At 37.5% G+C, this 18,472-nt stretch overlaps 5 protein-coding genes, 1 non-coding gene and 1 pseudogene across 7 annotated transcripts; 3 read left to right on the top strand and 4 right to left on the bottom strand.

Moving 5' to 3' along the window:
* The first annotated feature begins 2,762 nt into the window (after positions 1–2,762).
* On the top strand, positions 2,763–4,385 carry LOC104699803 (F-box protein PP2-A13). 2 transcript variants are annotated; one of them, XM_010415196.3, is made up of 3 exons: positions 2,763–3,441; positions 3,567–3,685; positions 3,825–4,385. In XM_010415196.3, the coding sequence occupies exons 1-3, from the start codon at positions 3,115–3,117 to the stop codon at positions 4,249–4,251; spliced, it is 873 nt and encodes a 290-aa protein (XP_010413498.2). In that variant the 5' UTR covers positions 2,763–3,114; the 3' UTR covers positions 4,252–4,385. The 2 variants fall into 2 exon arrangements, with proteins under 2 accessions (XP_010413498.2, XP_010413497.2); XM_010415195.3 differs by having other exon boundaries at positions 2,812–3,441; positions 3,567–3,712.
* A 49-nt stretch (positions 4,386–4,434) lies between these two features.
* On the bottom strand, positions 4,435–6,490 carry LOC104699802 (peroxisomal membrane protein 11E). The gene is made up of 8 exons (XM_010415194.3): positions 6,177–6,490; positions 5,676–5,874; positions 5,505–5,579; positions 5,327–5,401; positions 5,160–5,240; positions 4,998–5,072; positions 4,741–4,914; positions 4,435–4,645 (listed from the first exon to the last, which is right to left on the bottom strand). Exons 2-8 carry the CDS (start codon positions 5,865–5,867, stop codon positions 4,610–4,612), a joined length of 708 nt encoding a protein of 235 aa, XP_010413496.2. The 5' UTR covers positions 5,868–5,874; positions 6,177–6,490; the 3' UTR covers positions 4,435–4,609.
* A 286-nt stretch (positions 6,491–6,776) lies between these two features.
* Positions 6,777–8,837, top strand: LOC104699801 (protein-ribulosamine 3-kinase, chloroplastic). Its single transcript, XM_087456359.1, is given in 8 exon segments — positions 6,777–6,937; positions 7,128–7,281; positions 7,369–7,459; positions 7,554–7,628; positions 7,709–7,797; positions 7,891–8,009; positions 8,094–8,234; positions 8,315–8,837. Coding segments are annotated over 8 exon segments (1,098 nt in total). The 5' UTR covers positions 6,777–6,849; the 3' UTR covers positions 8,656–8,837.
* A 689-nt stretch (positions 8,838–9,526) lies between these two features.
* Positions 9,527–10,569, bottom strand: LOC104699800 (uncharacterized). Its single transcript, XM_010415192.3, has 2 exons — positions 10,382–10,569; positions 9,527–10,279 (listed from the first exon to the last, which is right to left on the bottom strand). The coding sequence occupies exons 1-2, from the start codon at positions 10,398–10,400 to the stop codon at positions 9,846–9,848; spliced, it is 453 nt and encodes a 150-aa protein (XP_010413494.3). The 5' UTR covers positions 10,401–10,569; the 3' UTR covers positions 9,527–9,845.
* On the top strand, positions 10,564–10,644 carry TRNAL-AAG (transfer RNA leucine (anticodon AAG)). The gene has a single exon. It is a non-coding gene; the product is annotated as a tRNA-Leu (tRNA).
* Positions 10,645–10,902: 258 nt separating this feature from the next.
* On the bottom strand, positions 10,903–12,456 carry LOC104699799 (small ribosomal subunit protein eS27y). The gene is made up of 4 exons (XM_010415191.3): positions 12,125–12,456; positions 11,765–11,866; positions 11,296–11,324; positions 10,903–11,191 (listed from the first exon to the last, which is right to left on the bottom strand). Exons 1-4 carry the CDS (start codon positions 12,125–12,127, stop codon positions 11,065–11,067), a joined length of 261 nt encoding a protein of 86 aa, XP_010413493.1. The 5' UTR covers positions 12,128–12,456; the 3' UTR covers positions 10,903–11,064.
* A 4,431-nt stretch (positions 12,457–16,887) lies between these two features.
* Positions 16,888–18,006, bottom strand: LOC147940725 (uncharacterized; annotated as a pseudogene).
* Positions 18,007–18,472: the final 466 nt, after the last annotated feature.

Below are 18,472 nucleotides of genomic sequence, written 5' to 3'. Positions count from 1 at the left end.
TGCAAAGACAGCCCGAAACAATTGAGTATACAAGAATATCAACTTAAGGCTGCAAAGTATGAATCTATTATCAACAATAAATAGAGACAAAGAACTTCATGGAGAAATACCTCGCAAGTCAAAATGTGGAGACACGCTACATAAAACGAATTCAAGAATATTTTCACAAAAACAATACAGATCCATGATTAATATATTTACGAACAGCAGTAGTATTTACCTTTACAAAATTGTAATATTATGCAGAGGCAATATTGTGGAACGAAAACTCTGGTTAGATAAGCTGGGCTAGAAACAAAACAAAACAAAGACCTATTAATGCTAGAAAAAGACAAACAATCATTACATCGAGTCAGGGTAACAAAAATACAATTCTATTACGCTATTTTGGCGGTTGTTCGATCAACTATGAAATGCAGCATCAATGATGTTGAATACAGATGCAATAATTATTTCAAAATTTTCAATTATATTATAATTAATATTACAAAACTACCCAACTTAAAAAAAATAACAATCAAACCAATAAATTATAATATAAAAACAAAAGGTAAAATAACAACAAAAAATTAAATAACAACAAAAAATAGATAATAAAACTTCCGCGTTTAGCAGGAACACCCAGCTAGTATTATCATAATATTATATCTTTCGGTTCAAGAATATTAGTATTATTTTGTTCCTCACAAAGCATGATAGATAAGTTGTATACTTATCGTACGTAGTAAGCGGCAATAACACACGATAATTCTTGAATAAGTATTACCAAAAATTATGTGTCAGACTTTCATATTTAAGTATATAATTAAAACATGCTAACATCATCGGTTTAAGTTAACATTTAAAAAAAAAAAAAACTTAATGATTGGAAGTAAAATGTTCAGTCAAGAGTACAAGCTAATTATAGATAACGTAAAGTGGATTTCACTATCACACTTTCAGATAAAACGTCGTGCTCGTAGCTTTCTTTGTCATGTATAAACTTCTAATACCATATAAAAATTCATGACGAGAAAATGTAGAGACTCACTCAACAAACAAATATCCCAAAAATGATAAGGAAAAATCTTTCTTATCTATTTTGGACCAATTTTCAAAGTACCATTATTGGTATTATAATATGTTAATATAATGTTAAAAATATGTGGCTTCCAATCGATTACTGTCTCCTCCACCTTTAGTCGTTGTAACACCAATGTATTTTAGATAACCCTTCACTCAAAAAAATCTACAAAAAGAACAAAACAACGTGCTTGACAAAAAAAAAAAAAAGAACAAAACAACGTTATGGAATTTTTGTTTTTTTAATTTGTTTAAAGCTTAGAACTATTACAGAAGATCAACAATATCTCTTGTGTTTGTTGATAACTTGATGTTATCAAAATCCAACAATATCTGGAGGACGAGAAACTGGTTGACGTGTTAACACGAGCCGATGACTTGGATCCACGTAAGCCTAAACTGTGGGAAGTTCTAAACTGTGTACTGATTGGTTGATACGTAAGCCAAGTGGATAAAGTGTCCCGACCACAGGCCCACCTTTTATTTTATTCGTAAATAATTGCATTACGAAAATATTATCTAATACTATATGAAATTATGAATGATGTTATTTAAGGCAATTTGCTTTTGTTAATTGGCCAACTTAGGTCTAGTTGATGCATGCTTCTCTATTTACTTTTTCTTCTAACCTATGTTATCATACGTTTAAAAAAAAAAACTTATGTTATCATACGAAAACACTCAATATCAAGAATACATTATGTCACCACAACATTTTTTCTTATAATTAAACTAACAGTCGTCCTAATAATTGATGTATGCATGTATTGTATCCAGTTCGTCTATTTTTCAACGATTCTTCGCTTTCAATTCTCTAAACTTACCATACATATTATACATCTATATAAAAAGTAAAGTTATGCTATGGTGGACTTGTATGCAACCCTTAGAAGGTCGTTTTACTACTTGATATATAACTCTGTAAGTTATTATTATTCACGTACGACGTGTACAACATTATTTCTGTTTTGTATATAACCCTTAAAAGGTCGAAAAGGGATGAGATTTTGTTTCTAGTATTGGGATTGTTTGGCTTAGCCATGTTGCACTGCATGTGATATCTAATAATTTTAGTTTTCTTTAATTACCGACGGACGAAAAGTAGAACGTTCTTCAATATTATATTAGAGTTTAGTTTAAACAATTACTTAGCTAATTACAATAATTCATTTTGGAAAGTGAAATTTATTTCTCAGGACAACATTTGTAATCCACTAAGTCACTACCTATATCTATAAATTCAATTATAATCACTCGAGTTCCACCGTTACAAGATGCTCACGATCGATCGCAGCCAGTATATATACTTTCTTCTTTATCAAATAAACAACAAACAAAAATGGATAAAGTGGGCTCGAGTCGTCGACAAACAATGTATGAATAAGATTCACCAAATTATAATATTCAATTGAACACTGTATAAAGTTTACTATTTAATAATAGGTTTATATAGCCAGCCATCTAAAAAAATGTAAAAAACTAAATCCACACCTTAGACAAAAAAAGACTTGGCCAGGTGTTTCGGTTAAAAATCCCCAAACCCCACGTTAATTGACTATAACGCGGTGTAATGCACTTTTAACCAAAAGTATTAGGCCAAGTGGCCAACTTACAATCACTTTATCTGAATCTGACCCGACCCGATCGACCTAAACCGGATCATGTAGATACATACATACATCTTCAGATGAAGTAGATACGTATAGTACACCATATATAAATTGTTTAGGCTCAGGAGAATTGACCTTTGAATATTATTTCCACAAAACCATACATACTGTGAAAATTAAAATTAATCTTCTTCTATATAATAAAAGTTTCCTTTCGTATTTTGTATCCTCCTTCGTATATGTTCATAATCGTATAAAAAGCAGTTAATAACAAAACCCAAACAAAAATAAAAAAAAAGCTTCCTTTTTTTGTGTGTTTTTATTTTTGAGTTTTCGTCGATCGATTGGTTTAAAAGTCCTGTCATATGAACTAAGTTCTCTCGATTCTCCGCGGCCATGCAAATTTAAGGGTTTGTTTCTTCGTTTGTTTTGGGGCGTGATTATGGGCGCGAATATCTCAGGTGGGTTCCCGGAGTTTGATCGGAACGATGACGTTTACTCGAGAAAACCCAGATTGGTGGATATACCGGAGAACTGTGTTGCGTTGATTATGACGCGGCTTGATCCACCGGAGATTTGCAGGCTTGCTCGTCTCAGCAGGGTGTTCCGTCGCGCTTCTTCAGCTGATTTCATATGGGAACTAAAGCTGCCTTCGAATTATCGAGTTATTGCACAGAAGGTGTTTGATGAAATTACTCTGAGGAAGTTACTAAAGAAAGATCTTTATGCCAAGCTTAGCCGGCCTAATCTCTTCGACAGTGGCACAAAGGTTCGAAATTTCGTCCCCGTTGCAACAACAACTCTCAATCTCTCTCTCTCTCTCTCTTTACATGTTTGAGAAAAACAAAGTTTCTAACTTTCAATTTTTTTTTTTTTTTTTTAATGTTTGAGCAGGAATTGTGGATAGATAAGAACACGGGTCGTCTTTGTTTATCTATTTCTTCAAAGTCACTAAGGATTACTGGAATTGATGATCGGAGATACTGGAGTCATCTCCCAACAGATGAATCCAGGTTATTTCAAACTTTACGATCAAAGATGTACTTTCATCAGTTTGACCATCTTCTTTTCTTGAATTGACCCTTGTATTGTTGTCTTGAATTACTTGTGATCAGTGAGTAATAATCTCTTCCGATATGTGTATATATGCAGGTTTCAGTCAGTTGCATATGTTCAACAGATATGGTGGTTTGAAGTAGGAGGAGAGTTTGAGATCCAGTTTCCGTCTGGAACATACAGTCTCTTCTTCCGTATCCAGCTCGGTAAAACATCAAAGAGGCTTGGAAGGAGAATCTGCAACTCAGAACACATTCATGGTTGGGACATCAAACCTGTTAGGTTTCAGCTCGCCACTTCAGACAACCAACAAGCTGTTTCACAGTGTTATCTGAACAACAACCCTGGGAACTGGAGTCACTATCACGTCGGAGATTTTAAAGTGACAAACCCGGATATATCAACAGGCATCAAATTCTCCATGACTCAAATCGATTGTACTCACACTAAAGGTGGTCTATGCATAGACTCTGTTTTTGTACTACCTAAAGAATATGTAAAAGAAGTCACTGGATCAGAATAGTTTTGTAGATATAGAGTGAGATTGTTGTAAAGGGTGAGAGAATCTGTAGTTACAAAGTGGTCGTGATTGTAAATACATTCCCCCCCCCCCCCCCCCCCCCCCATTGAACATATAGAATGCATCTAGTTCTACTATGTAGAGAACAGAGTCTTGTTCAACATCAGAAAGAAACACAAATTTCTCTATTCTAGAATCTTAAAGAAGTATCATATTCAATCTTATTTTAAGAGTTATCATTATTCTTGCAAAGCAAATTCATTCAAAGGAACAACAGCCTGAGATTACCAGAACACAGCAGGTTTACACATAAATATGAAACAATTATTCTGACGGCCTAGAGAAGAAGCTTCTTCTTGCTTCAAGGTGCCTTGAACTTGGGACGCGAAGGAAGCAACTGTGTGGTTAACCAAAGAAAGAAATTTTTATAGATATCGGTCTAGAAAGATGTGAACTTGGAAGTGGGTTTACGGAAAGGAAGAAAAAGCTTACCTGATAACAAGAGATAAGCGAGGTGGTAAACCCTAAAGCGCCAGTGACACGAGGAGTAATCGTCTTCGGAGCTAACTGAAGCAGACCAATGGCTACAACAAAGTCCATGCTTGATTTGATCAATGCTAGAGTTCTGTCTTTTGATTTCTGAAGCTTAGCACGATACAGCTCATCCTGCGTTTGTTTTATAAAGGGAATGAGTTTTTATAAATAATAGAAGAAGAAAGATGAAAGAGTTTACAGAGGAGGGTTCCTACATGATGCTTTTCATCATCTTTGAGTTCCTTTTCCATCTTCTTCATAGATGAAGAGAGCCTTCCAAGCTCACCGATCTGGTACACACATGAGAAGATCAAGATCGAATTTATGTTTATACGTGGGAAAATCAAAATGTCAAGAAAGAGGAGATTAACAAAAACCTCGACTGCAGTTGTACAAACTGATGATCCAAGCCAGCAGAAAAGTGATATACGTCCAAGCAATTCGACTCGTTCTTTGTTCTAAGATTCCATTGAACGATAATCATTAGTCACACATTCAAGAGTTAAATCAAACATCAAAAACTTACCAATATGGCTTATCTAACCTTATATATGCCTGATCTACCAAGCCAGACGATTTGATCAAGAAACAAGAAGGTCGACACCAGAGCGTTCTTGGACTGAAATTGTCAACCAACAAACAAAAAAAAAAAGTTAAAAGACTGAATCAAAAATCAAGACATGAACAAAATGTTGTAAAAAAATACAACATATCTTTGGCACCTTCCCAAGTAAGACAAGAGGAAGCGGAGTTCCTTTAGGCACAGGACTGATAAGACCGTGAGAATCATTGACAAACTGCACATTTTGAAACCATGTTTCTAATCAGAAATCAAACACAAGAAGGTAGAAACAATGAAGCCAATTCCAAATCTAAAACGATAGGGGACTGACCTTGAAAAGACGGAAAACTTTTCTAGCCAAGCTGGTGTTTTTGTCAACAGTTTGAGCAGTACCAGGTTGCCCACCACTCAAGAATTTGGAACCATACTGTATAGCTCTGCATATCTTATCTCTAGCTTCAGCTTTGTTCAAATAGAGGACTATAAGAGCAAGCTCGGCTCTGGACAAATCTAATGTAGTCATGCTTTCTCTGCCAAACAACACAAAAGCCAAGATTCAATACACTTTTACATGAGCTGCTCAAACTAAACTATGAAACAAATTCAAGAAACAGAGTCCATAACAGAGAGACTAGTATATGATCCTACTACAATAACAAAACTTCACCCTTTTAATTAAAATTTTTGCAAAGCCACGAAAAAAACTTCATCAGAAACCACAAAGATTAAACCCAAAGAAATGCAATTAGCAAGTTTACGAAATGAAGAGAAGGTCAAATCTATATAAGGCATGCGAAAAAATATAACAGAAATTGGGATTTCATTTTGTTACCTATATGATCTCCCTAGGAAGACGACCCCGGAGAGAGAGAGAGAGAGAGAGAGAGAGAGAGAGAGAGAGAGAGTTATAAAAATTGAGCGTTCAAAGACACAACAAAACAGAGAAAGAAGATATCGAACTTTAAAGGAAAGGGGATCCGAAATTTAGTGCTTTTAGTTTTTGGAACATGGTGAAGCTCTTCTCTTCTCTTCTCTTACTTATAATGTCTTTTTTTCTTCCTCGTTTTGCGTCATCGGAGATAGAAAGAAACTTACGATTAAAAACGTGTTTGGTCATCTCTTATTATTATTATGTTTTTTTGTTTCTCTTTATAAATAAAACAAAACGGACCGTTTTAATCATCGATCTAATCTCGTGATCGTTTAATTTCTGACCGTTCGATCGTGTTAAACGTACCGTGTACACCACAAGCCTCATACATTTGATTATACCCCTACACGCGTGCGACACACACGTGGCACACCTATCGAGGAAGGATAAAACGCAACGTTTCGTTAAGTTAATGGGCCAGGCCTTTCGAAGCCCTTTTAATATCATAAGTTATTCAAGATAAGGATGAAAGATAGTCTTTGTGTCCAAACAAAATCGTGGAACAAGCTTCGTTTAACGGCCACATGAAGATAAATAAATAACAATACCAAAGCCGGAGAAGAAGAAGAAGAAAATGGCGGTGGCGTCTCTTAGTATTTGCTTCTCTGCTCGACCAAATCTTCTTCTTTGCAACTTCTCTCGACCCAGAATAAATTTTGCTAGTAAGTTTATATCTTCTCTGTTCTCAAAATAGAAAATTTCGTTACCGTTTTCTATTTAACCAACTCAAATTCTCATTCTCTGTGTTTGATGGGTTTTGGGATTATCGGTTGTTCTTACTATTTGAATTTCACTGACTAAGGAATTAATATCAAAATGTGAAATTTCGCCTGTTTCATTGGTTTTGTTTAGTGGCTGCAATGAGTGAGGATCCAATTCGTCAATGGATACTTACTGAAGGGAAAGCTACTCAGATCACAAAGATTGGTTCTGTTGGTGGTGGATGTATTAATCTCGCTAGCCATTACCAGACTGATGTTGGTTCTTTCTTCGTTAAAACCAACAGGTGAAAAAAGATTGTATTTTTCTAAGCATATCACTTTTGACCTTTTCTGATATTCACAATCGTTTTGTTTGTAAACACTGGTTTTAGGAGTATTGGACCTGCCATGTTTGAGTGAGAGGCTCTTGGTCTTGAGGCTATGTATGAAACCAGTACAATCCGTGTCCCCAAGCCACACAAAGCAAGTTTTATACTTTCTTTTACTTTGTAGTAGATATACATATCTTTATCTGATATCTCTGATTATAGATTCTTGTTTAACAAGTGTTAAACAGGTTGGGGCATTGCCAACTGGTGGATCTTATATCATCATGGAATTTATTAATTTTGGTGGATCAAGAGGCTACCAGGTGATACTGATGAATCTAATAAACTATGAGCTAATGTTAAGAACTTCAGTTTCATGGGTTTCATGGTTGTTAGTCATCAGGCTGAATTAGGAAAGAAGCTCGCTGAGATGCATAAAGCCGGCAAATCTTCTAAAGGCTTTGGGTTTGAGGTTGACAACACTATTGGCAGGTGGAATGAGTCCTACTTTTATCAAATCTTATTCCCTTTGAGTGAGTTTATGTCTCCTCTTATAAACTTAACGATGCAATGTCCCTAATGTAGTACCCCTCAGATCAATACTTGGTCATCGGATTGGATTGAGTTTTATGGTGAGAAGAGACTGGGTTACCAGCTAACGTTAGCTAGGGATCAGTATGGTGACTCTGCAATTTATCAGAAAGGTTTCTTTCTCTCTTCTCTGTGGTTATTAACTTTGCGAGGAGATATTGTTATAGTAACATTTAGAAAAAAAAATATGTGAGCAGGTCATACACTGATACAGAACATGGGATCTCTCTTTGAGAATGTTGTCATAGAACCGTGCTTGTTACATGGTGATCTCTGGAGCGGGAATATCGCATACGACAAGAACAGCGAACCTGTCATTCTTGATCCTGCCTGTTACTGTATAAAGCTTTCATTCTTAAATTCTTAGACTGATATACATACCATCTTCAAGCACCGTTTTGATCTCATTCCTCCACAGATGGGCATAACGAGGCAGAATTTGGAATGTCGTGGTGCGCAGGATTCGGAGAATCTTTCTACAATGCCTATTTCAAGGTGGTTCAGCACACTCTTCATTATCTCTCAGTGTCTGTATTGTATCAACCAAGTCCAGCAGCTTTGTTTGTTTAAAATTAACACAACTTTTGTTATTGTTTCTTTGACTCTCTCAAGGTAATACCAAAACAACCGGGATTTGAGAAAAGGAGGAATCTGTATTTGCTGTATCATTACTTGAATCATTATAATCTGTTTGGCTCGGGCTATCGATCATCTGCCATGTCGATTATTGATGATTATCTACGGATGCTCAAAGCTTAAAAGGAACAAGATGATAAGTGGAAGCAGCTTATAAGCTCGGGTATATATATATGTTTGTTTGTGTTTTGGTGGCTTTCTTAGTGTACAACGTCTGAATCTTGAGATTAATCAGATTTGATGTAATCTGAATTTGTATATTAAGAGATTTAAAAAAAGAAGAAGAAGAAGCTGATTTACTTTAAGGATCATACATAGGTGGTTTAAACAGATGATGTGGTAATGTAATGGAGAGAATTCACAAACGATTTCCAATAACTCAGAACCTACTACTTACTTACTAGTTAAGACAACACTAGTTAGTAATTAAAGAGGTCAGCTTCTCTTGGGCTATGGTGATAGGATCACCTCCAGCAGATAGGCTTTCCCAAAGCCATTCGTCAGTGATAATCTCTTCCAGAGGCTTTCTACAGTCGGGACATCTTTTGATGCCCTTTTCTGGCTGCGCTACGAGAATGTTGAAACCGGTCTGTTCGTAAACACTGAGAGAAGAGGCGAACTCCGTGTTGTCTCGTGAGATTACCATCAAACTTGAGTTACGATTGTTAAACTTAAAAGGTTGTAGAGTAATGGGCTCTGTTTGGGCTTTTAATATGTGGTCACATTAAATTTGCATTCTATAACAACAAAGTTAATGGGCTCTTTTGTGTTTGGATACGTATATGTAAGTGTTTTTGGTTATATGGTCTTAATGTTACAAGTTACAAGTTACAAGTTACAGTTACAAGTACAACAACATCTCTAAACCTTGTAAACTAATCGTATTTATGTATTGTTATAAACTCAAAAACCGTATGAAACAGATTCAAGAAGGTATGATTTGATTGGTAGTAGTAGTAAGCACAATGGATTCAGAACTTGGGAGATGCAGATATAGCAACAAGAATGAAAGGTGGCTCTTTATGCATAGAAACTTAGAAAGCATAGCCATAGACTCTGTTCAAACTGAGACACAAACACAAATCTCTTTGGTCAAGCATAGACTCTGTTCAACCTATATATGTTGACTTCAAACTTAATGGTTTTCTTACCTAGGGGAGAGAATACACAAACGAGATTAAACATTTCCAATAACTAACAACTTAAACAAAAGGCATAGGTAAAAAAAAAAAAGTCTAGTTAGTTAGTTTCCAAAATGACTAAGCTCTGGCGATAGGGTCTCCTCCTCCATCTGATGATAGGCTTTCCCAAATTCATGCTTGAGTGAAAAGCTCGTCCAAAGTGATTCTGCAGTCGCTGCAATTTGGCGGTGCGTTCTCTGGCTTTGCTCCTAGAATGTGAAAGTCTCTAGCTTTCAAATCTTTGAGATAAGTGGCGAAATCCATGTTGCATCGACAGATCAGCATCAAATTAGAGTCAGGATTGTTCAAAGCCCATGAATCAATATCAGCCACCATCCTTTTACATCTCGCACTTGCATCTCCAGCGGGTAAGAACATGATATCATCGAGGAGAAACTCATCCTTGGACTTGTTCTGCTTCTCACCATAAGCTCTGATTGACACATTGTTAACACCATAACCCTGTCTCTGTAGAGCTGATTTGATATTCCTAGATACCGTATGAGGCTGGAGACCATCAGGGAGTTTGCAATCCTCTACGTCCCAGAAGACCCCTATCTTAGTCTCTGGCAAACAGGGTTTAGTCAGAAAACGGGGAAACAGATGTATTTAACCACTCTGTGACTGAGAGAAGTACAAATTTGATTAGATCCCATAAGAGAGCTTACCAGTGGTCACGGAAGGCATGGTATCGACCAGAGAGTTAGGGTTTAGATCTGTGACTGTGACTGTGGCGGTCGATGGAAAGGAAGAGCTATAGCTCTCTTTCTAGTTGGGGGTGGGGCTTAAAAAGAAATGGTCCAGGTGTGTCTTGGTCAAGTAAATAAAAGTTGATTCTTTATAACAAAACGTTGATATGGCCGAGTTGGTCCAAGGCGCCAGATTAAGGTTCTGGTCCGAAAGGGCGTGGGTTCAAATCCCACTGTCAACATCTATCTTTTTTTTTGGAAACATGCCTCACAACATTTTTGTAAATTTCTCCTGATTATATCTTTTATAACTTTTCCCCAAGTCTTGAGACGCTAAGATCGTGTGTACCGTATACCAACAAGCAAGGTAAACTATGTAACTTCAATGTTCAAAGTTTGAACTCCAAACTATCAAAGACATCTCTTCTGTTCACATTAGTTTACTTGTATCAGCCTCTGCGTTGGGAGCCCGTAGGTTCTCTAGAATGCAATAGTAAAGGTTTTTAATTCTTCAAACAATTAACTTAAAATCCAAAACTTTTTATAAAATCCAGACATCAATAGTAGTAGTAAACTAGATAAATCCCAAACACCAACAAGCATTCATAACAACAACGAAAGAAAAAGTAACAAGGCTTGATTTGATTTGAGGATTGTTTCAATCAATCTCCCTTTTTCCTGAAAGAGCATCCTTCAGTGAGCTTCGCCTTTCCTCCTGTAGGCTGGCACAGAATTGTCTGGCAGTTTCCGCACACCACAACAGTCTGCGAGTGACTGAAGACTGTAGTACTGCGATACCAAAAAAAAACAGACCCAATAAGTTTTGTGTGCTCCTTAAACTATGTAATGTCAAAGGAAAAGAATGAAAAGCAAAAACTGTTTCCAGGACTTACATGTTGAAGCAGCCTTGGCACTTCACATCCTACATTAAAAGTAAACAACAAAAGAAACAACAATCAGAGACCATTTGAGGGTAAAGAAACAACAATCAGAGACCATTGAGGGTAAAGAAACTCCAGGCAGGTGTAAGTGAGAATCAGATCATAATTGAAATAGACAAAACAAAAGAGAGGGAGTTTAAAGCAGCAAAAGGGTTCGAATTACATAAGCACATTGCCAAATGTTTAACAACAACAACAGCTAAACCTAAAAGACTTTGACTTCAATTATTCTAAACAGCGAGGTTCGGTTTTAAATCTCAAAAAGAGGAGACATTTACAAATGGTTGAAAAACAAAAACAACAATCAGGCAATAAAAAGGGATTATCAGAAACAAAAAAAAAATCAAATTCACAAAACTCCAAACTCACAATTCTAATTATAGAGATTTGGTTCTACGAAGAAGTTTAAAACTATCGTTACCATGAAGAAGGAGTTTGGAGACTGGACAAGACGCTTGAGCTTGTGCTTCCTCTTCTCAAGCTCAGCTGGTGGGTTAAGCAGATCGATATCGTTTTGGAGAACCTGTTTTCACATCAAAGTTATTCCCAGCAAACAAAATCAATCGATATGACAAAACCTAACCAAACTTATTATCAGCTAATTCCGTATTCATAATCCTAGACTCAACCTTACGTTATAGAAGAAGAGATCAAACGAGAATTTACACAAAAACGGAGAGAAACATTAAAAAAAAACTCTAGCGAGACTCGAAAATCTAATCGGGACATGTAGAACATGGAGAGAATCAAGTGCGAGAGAGAGAGATAGAGGAGAACTAACCATCTTCGCAAGAATCTCAAGAGACGACGGCGAAAGATAGCAGCAACGGCAACAACAGGCGAGAGAGATTTCTAGGGTTACTACTTTAACGCCTTTATATATAAACCACCACAAGTCTTTTTTAACCTTTTCCGAAGCCTCTGACTGAACTAGAGTCTTTACTTTTCTCTTTATTTCTTTATTTATTATTTTTTTTTCTTTTAAATATCTGCTTTGATTTAATTTGCTTGTAAGAGGTTATAATGTAAGGCTGATACAATGAAGCTTGGAACATAGAAATGGATATGATAAGTAGTATTATGTGGAATAGGTGTTTTCGCCAACAAATCTGCAGGTTGATTTGATTTCCTTGATGTCCACTTGAATAAAACCTCTCTCAATTTTTCTTTCCAGTGTATTATGTCTCGAAGCCAGTTGTACACTCCAAAGTTGAGTTTGGTACTGTTGGATATGGGCTTTGCCCCCAACATTTACAGAAGTCCAAACAGAAGATCTTAGGAAGTTTTAGGACTGAAGTCTTGGATTTGGCCCGTTAGGCTGAAGGGGCAAAATCGTCATTTGCGGGAGAGACAGAAAAAATTCTAGGTCAATGGCCCACTATAAATACCTGATGTCATTGTCACATGAGGGGATCCACTTTTTGGACAATTAGAGAGAGAGAGGAGCATTATTTTCGTATTAACTATGCTTAGCTCCCTAATTGTCATTTCCTGTAAACCCTTACTTCAATTCTATGTTAATAAAAAGACCAGTTCTGATTCATCCCCATTAAAAATCGTTTTATTTATATTGTCGGTTTAACACATCAATAGGTACCTTCCAGAAGAGCTATTATATCCTGGTTATCTCCTTCAAAAATGATTCGTTGATATCCTCTTGACCAGGCGTTCTGCATTGCAAGGAGCAGTGCTTGTAGTTCACTTTCAAGTGCCGATGTCATTGTTGATCTATGTGATTGTCCTGCTCCCATATATATACCTTCATGATCTCGATATATCCATCCAGCTTTTGTTTGGTGGTTATGTGATGAAAACGAGCCATCATAGTTGCACTTAATCCAGTCAGCAAGGGGTTTGCTCCATCTCTCTGTAGAAAAATCTTGAGTACTTGTATGTCTAGGGCTGTAGTTCATCTGTAACCTCCAAATGTATTCTTGCCCTGTTTCCTATTCTGAAACATCATTCCTCGCCATCTTCAGGGACGAATACCATGTCAAGTGTTTTTGTTGGAACACTAGATGGTTTCTACTCTTCCATAGTCACCATAGGATCCAAATGGCAACTTGAGTAAAACGATGGTGCTCTTTGTTTAGTAGAGTAGATAGTATAATATCTATCTTCTCTTCCACCGTAACTCGATCATCAAAAAGACATTGATGTGAAAATCCTGAAGCTCGCCAAACCTGTTGTGCGTAGAAACAATCGAAAAAGAGATGATGTATTGTTTCTTCTTCCTGACAACAACGTCTACATTGTGAATGTCGACTGATATGTCTCCTCTTTAGTGTATCTCCTACAGACAAAGCACCTGATAGAAGTCTCCATAAAAAGTGTTTTATCTTCGGAGCAATATTAATTTTCCAAATCTTAGCTTTGATCAATGGATTTCTTGGTGGTGGGTGTATGTCTGTATCTCTATTTAGTTGAGTCGTCAACCAGTACCCTGATTTAACTGTGTAGAGTCCATCAAGATTATAGTGCCATCCTAAGATGTCATGAGACACTGTGGGACATAGCTTGATATTCAGTATGAGATCAACATCTGACTCCACCACTAAGTCTCGAATTTTAGCTTTATTCCATCATCTTCCATTCTCTAGAATCCAGTCTTTTATTTGGCTTGGTCATGGATTTGCAGTCTTTGGTTGTGGTGTACGAGGAGGGTGACATGGTAACCATTGTGTCTAGCCACGCATTAATATCCGAACCATTACCTATCACAAATCGTAATCCTTGTTTCAAGAGATCCCGACCTTGTAGCGGAGATTTCCAAACAAAGGATGATTTCCGTTTTGGAGTCGCATTGAGGATATTAGTATCTGAGAAATATCTACTCTTTAGGATCTTCGCCATTAAACATTGTGGGTGCTGCATAATCCTCCAGACTTACTTTCCTAGTAATGCCAAGTTGAATTGTTCAACATCTTTGAATCCCATGCCGCCATCTTTCTTAGTTAGTCCCATCCTCTTCCAAATAAACCAGTGCATTCCATTACGGTTTTCTTCATTACTCCACCAGTACTTAGCCATAATGCTGTTTATTTCTTCGCATGTTTCCTTTGGGAACTTGAAAATGTTCATTGAGTAAACTGGATATGCAAGAGCAATCGACTTGAGTAGTACCTCTTTGCCGCCTAATGATAGGTATCTCTTAATCCATCCTTGTGTTTTACCTCTGACCCGATCAGTAATGTATTTGAACATCTCAACCTTTTTTTGTTTAACTTCGTTTGGCAGACCAAGATATTTGCCTCCACCTCCTTCATTGTGGATGCCTAGTATATGTCGCATGCGGGTTTTTATCTGTGCTCTAACTCGACTTCCAAAAGTAATTGATGATTTTCTAAGATTAACTGCTTGACCTGATATCTTCTCATATGTGTTCAGCACTTCAGTTATAGCTTTACACGATTTGTCGTTTGCTAATGTGAAAAACAAAGAGTCATCAACGAAAAGTAGGTGAGTGATTGCTGGACCATGGTCACTCACTTTCATGCCTTGAAGTCTTCTGTTGGAAGCAGCTTGCTTCATCATATGTGATAGCACCTCAGCACATAGTATGAACAGATAAGGTGATAATGGATCACCTTGTCTTATGCCTCTGCTTGGGGTTATTGATCCCTTTGGTGTCCCATTTATCAAGATTGAATATCCAACTGTTGTCACACATTGCATTACCCACTGAATACATTTGTAATCAAAACCCATATGCTGCATAACCTGCTTCAAAAAGCTCCATTATAATCTATAATAAGCTTTAGTGATGTCTGTTTTGATGGCCATATAGGATTTGGACTGTCGCTTTCTGACCTTTAGAGCATGAAACATTTTGTGTGCTATGATGTTGTTATCTGTAATCATTCGACCTGGGATGAAGGCTGCTTGATTCTCTGATATAATGCCTGATAGATGCATCTTTAGTCTGTTGACCAAGATCTTTGAAATTATTTTGTAGCTGACATTACAGAGAGCTATTGGTCGGAACTCCATCATTGATGTAGGTGATTCAGTCTTTGGTATAAGGCATAGGTTCGTGTGGTTTTGGGAAAGATCCAACTGCCCTAAATTGAAAAAAATCTCTAATGCCAATATTACCGCTGGACTAACCTCATTCCAAAACTGCTGATAAAAGGCTGCTGAAAAGCCATCTGGTCCCGGAGCTCTGTGAGGATCCATGTTAAAAACTGCTTGTCTAATTTCCTCATGGCTCACATCTCGTGTTAGATCAGCATTTATAGCCTCTGTTACTTTTGGTTGAAAGTCTCTCAGTATTTGTTCTTGTAAGGACACATGAGGAGCAGATGACTTGTACAGGTCTTGGAAGTACTCAATTGTGACTGACGAGATAACATTATGACCATTGTGTAGAGTTCCATCATTGTCTACAATGGAAATCATCTTGTTCCGTGCTTTCCTGGTTTTTGTCACTGTGTGAAAAAATTTTGTGTTTCTGTCACCCTCATGCATCCATCCATTTCTGCTTCTTTGTTGCAAAAAAATCTCCTCATCTATGTAAGCTTGATTAAGATCCCACTTGAGTTGGTTTCGTTCCATTAGTGTGGAAGCTCCTGATGTAATGGCCTTATCTAATTGATGCCTGATGACTTGAATTCTTTCCTCTGCATTAGTTCTGTATCCTCTCTTCCATTGAGATATCCTACGTCTGCAATTACCAACTCTGTCCGCAAGAGAAATATCATCACCCTGTCTCCTTACGACGTTATTCCAGCCTTGAACTACTGAATTTCTGAAACCCGATTTATGCAAAAATCGAGCATCATATCTGAAACAACCTCTGCGTACCTCAACTGTATCTGAGATTCGGGTGATCAAAGGTCTATGATCTGATTCACCAAACTCCAAAAATTCAGTCTGTGACTTCGGGAAGAGGTTGTGCCATTCTGATGTGGCCATTGTACGGTCCAAGCAACAAGAAAGAAAGTGGTTCCCCCTCTTACCAGCCCAAGAGAAATTATTTCCATTGTAGCTTAGATCTGAAAAATTACAACTTCTAACCAAACAATGGAAATCCTTAAAACTAGCTTCTGTTCTAGTTCTACCCCCTCGTTTTTCATTGTTTCCCAATATCTCATTGAAGTCTCCTAAGATCATCCAAGGTTTGTTCATCCTTGCTACTTCAATCCGTTTTGTTTGTTCCCAAAGATGGTTTCTAAGGCTTGGATTCGGGTGTCCATATACAAACGATAAATGGAAACTGATTTCATTAATTTTAACCAAGCAATCTACAAGATTAGGGGATTGAAATAAGATGGAAATATCAACAGAGGGCTTCCAAAGAATAACTAAACCACCACTAAGGCCTAAAGGTGGGACTGTTACATAAAAAGGAAATCCTAATTCATAAGCTTTATCTCTAATGAAATCATATTGTTGCTTGGTCTCTGATAGGCAAATGATGTCGGGGAGATATTTACGGTTTATCTCCTTAAGGCGTCGAACTGTCAAGTCACTGCCTAAACCTTGACAGTTCCAGCAGGTTGTCTTCATGGCGGAAGTGGTGGTTCATGGCCCACCACGACTCCATCATGTGTGTTGTGGATCCATTGAGCCCACAGTTTCATCGTCATCAGTTTGAGGTGGCAACCTTGAAGAGCTGGCCCCATTCCCATGCATTGTAGATAGCTTGCGATTACGTCCCGTAATCTGTTGTACATAGCGTATTCCCGTAGCTTCATCCTTATCCATAGCATCAATACCATTCAACGATCCCAGAACATCACTTTGTAATATTGTTATTGCTGAAACAAGAATGTCTGGTCCCAAGTTCTGGGGAACTTGATTCTCTAAAGCCTCAAAAATATCTCCCTCCATGACTGCAACATCGTTCTCTGCAGGTCCTTCTTCCTGTGGTATCTCCTCATCTTTTGCATCAATGATCTCTCTGATTTGCACACCCACATTATTGTGAAAGGGACCTTGAGGCATCTGGGGACCCTCATTGTCGCTATCTCCATCAGACGAATCATCATCAAAACCATTTTGAACAAGACAGTTACCAGAGTCATGTGTAAGAAGACCACAAACTTCGCAAAAACCACGAAGTCGTTCATATCGAAAACGAAGGAGAGTATTGACTCCTGGGGTAAACTGAAAATGACGTTGAAAGCGGAGAGGATCTTGAATGTCCCAGTTGATACGCACACGAACATATTCAACTTGGGCAGCGACATCAGCTATATAGTCGACATCCATAAGTTGACCCAGAGCGCGACCAATATGAGCAACAATTTCCTGGTTCAGAAATTGGAGTGGGATCCCGCGAACTTGTATCCAGAAAGGAATGTAATTTAGCATCGCAAGATTCATCGTTGGAGTCCATCGCTGCAAGACCAACATTCGTTCAGCATAGGCCCAGGGGCCTCTTCAAAGAACAGTTTCCATGGATTCCTCCGAGGGGAAAACAAATTGGAAACAGTTCCTTCCTACGATACGCCCATGAACTAGGCCTCCTTGGCCCCAAAGACGAGGCAAAGAAGCAACAATTGACCGGATGTTTTGTCGTCGAGGAATAACAGGTCTACCCATGATGATGAATCGATTTGCCACAGTAGCTTGATTAACAACTTCAATGGGCAGGACAATTGGGGCATCATCAGCCCCGAGATCGATGTCTTGAAGAGCGCGTCAGATGTTATCCGCCATAGGGAGTGTTTTCAAATTGTGATGAGAAGAGAAATTGTTGTGAATACAGTGAACTGGTAGTGGAATTGATGAAGAATCCCATGGCAATTTATAGATCCAAATCGAGTGGTTTTGGACCGAAATTTGCGCACAAAGGATCGTGGATTGCTTCGTGGAGATAACCACTGGATTATGGGGATAGAAGACCACGAAACCCACTTCTCCAGTGAAAGAATTAACAACCATCGTCGTCGTGGCGAGGACTTATCGGAAAAATCAGTAACTGTTTGAATCGCACTTTTTGTCGCCGTCAGAGCGGTTTTTTTTGTTCTTATTATTATTATTATTATTATTATTATTATTATTATTATTATTATTATTTATAATTTATATAAATAAAAGGAACCATCATTTTTTAAAGAAAGGCACGCTAGAAAATAAATAAAATTATTTGTAATAATAAGATTTTTTAGGAATCATTTTTAGC

Source organism: Camelina sativa, chromosome 7, assembly GCF_030686135.1.
Source record: "Camelina sativa cultivar CO46 ecotype springtype chromosome 7, ASM3068613v1".
NCBI lineage: Eukaryota > Viridiplantae > Streptophyta > Magnoliopsida > Brassicales > Brassicaceae > Camelina > Camelina sativa.
The sequence above is the reverse complement of the archived record's forward strand: the minus strand, read 5'-3'. Positions and strand labels throughout refer to the sequence as shown.

Bases quoted from the DNA above. Each gene is read 5' to 3' on its own strand.
- LOC104699803 (XM_010415195.3), top strand. From the start codon at position 3,115: ATGGGCGCGAATATCTCAGGTGGGTTCCCGGAGTTTGATCGGAACGAT. The intron at 3,442-3,566 runs GTTCGAAATTTC...ATGTTTGAGCAG, and splicing joins TCTTCGACAGTGGCACAAAG to GAATTGTGGATAGATAAGAA. The intron at 3,713-3,824 runs GTACTTTCATCA...GTATATATGCAG, and splicing joins CAAACTTTACGATCAAAGAT to GTTTCAGTCAGTTGCATATG.
- LOC104699802 (XM_010415194.3), bottom strand. From the start codon at position 5,867: ATGACTACATTAGATTTGTCCAGAGCCGAGCTTGCTCTTATAGTCCTC. The intron at 5,402-5,504 runs GTGCCAAAGATA...TGACAATTTCAG, and splicing joins CTCTTGTCTTACTTGGGAAG to TCCAAGAACGCTCTGGTGTC. The intron at 5,241-5,326 runs GTTAGATAAGCC...ATGGAATCTTAG, and splicing joins GTAGATCAGGCATATATAAG to AACAAAGAACGAGTCGAATT.
- LOC104699799 (XM_010415191.3), bottom strand. The intron at 11,325-11,764 runs GTAACGATAGTT...CTTTTAATGTAG, and splicing joins CTCCAAACTCCTTCTTCATG to GATGTGAAGTGCCAAGGCTG. The intron at 11,192-11,295 runs GTAAGTCCTGGA...TTGGTATCGCAG, and splicing joins TGCCAAGGCTGCTTCAACAT to TACTACAGTCTTCAGTCACT.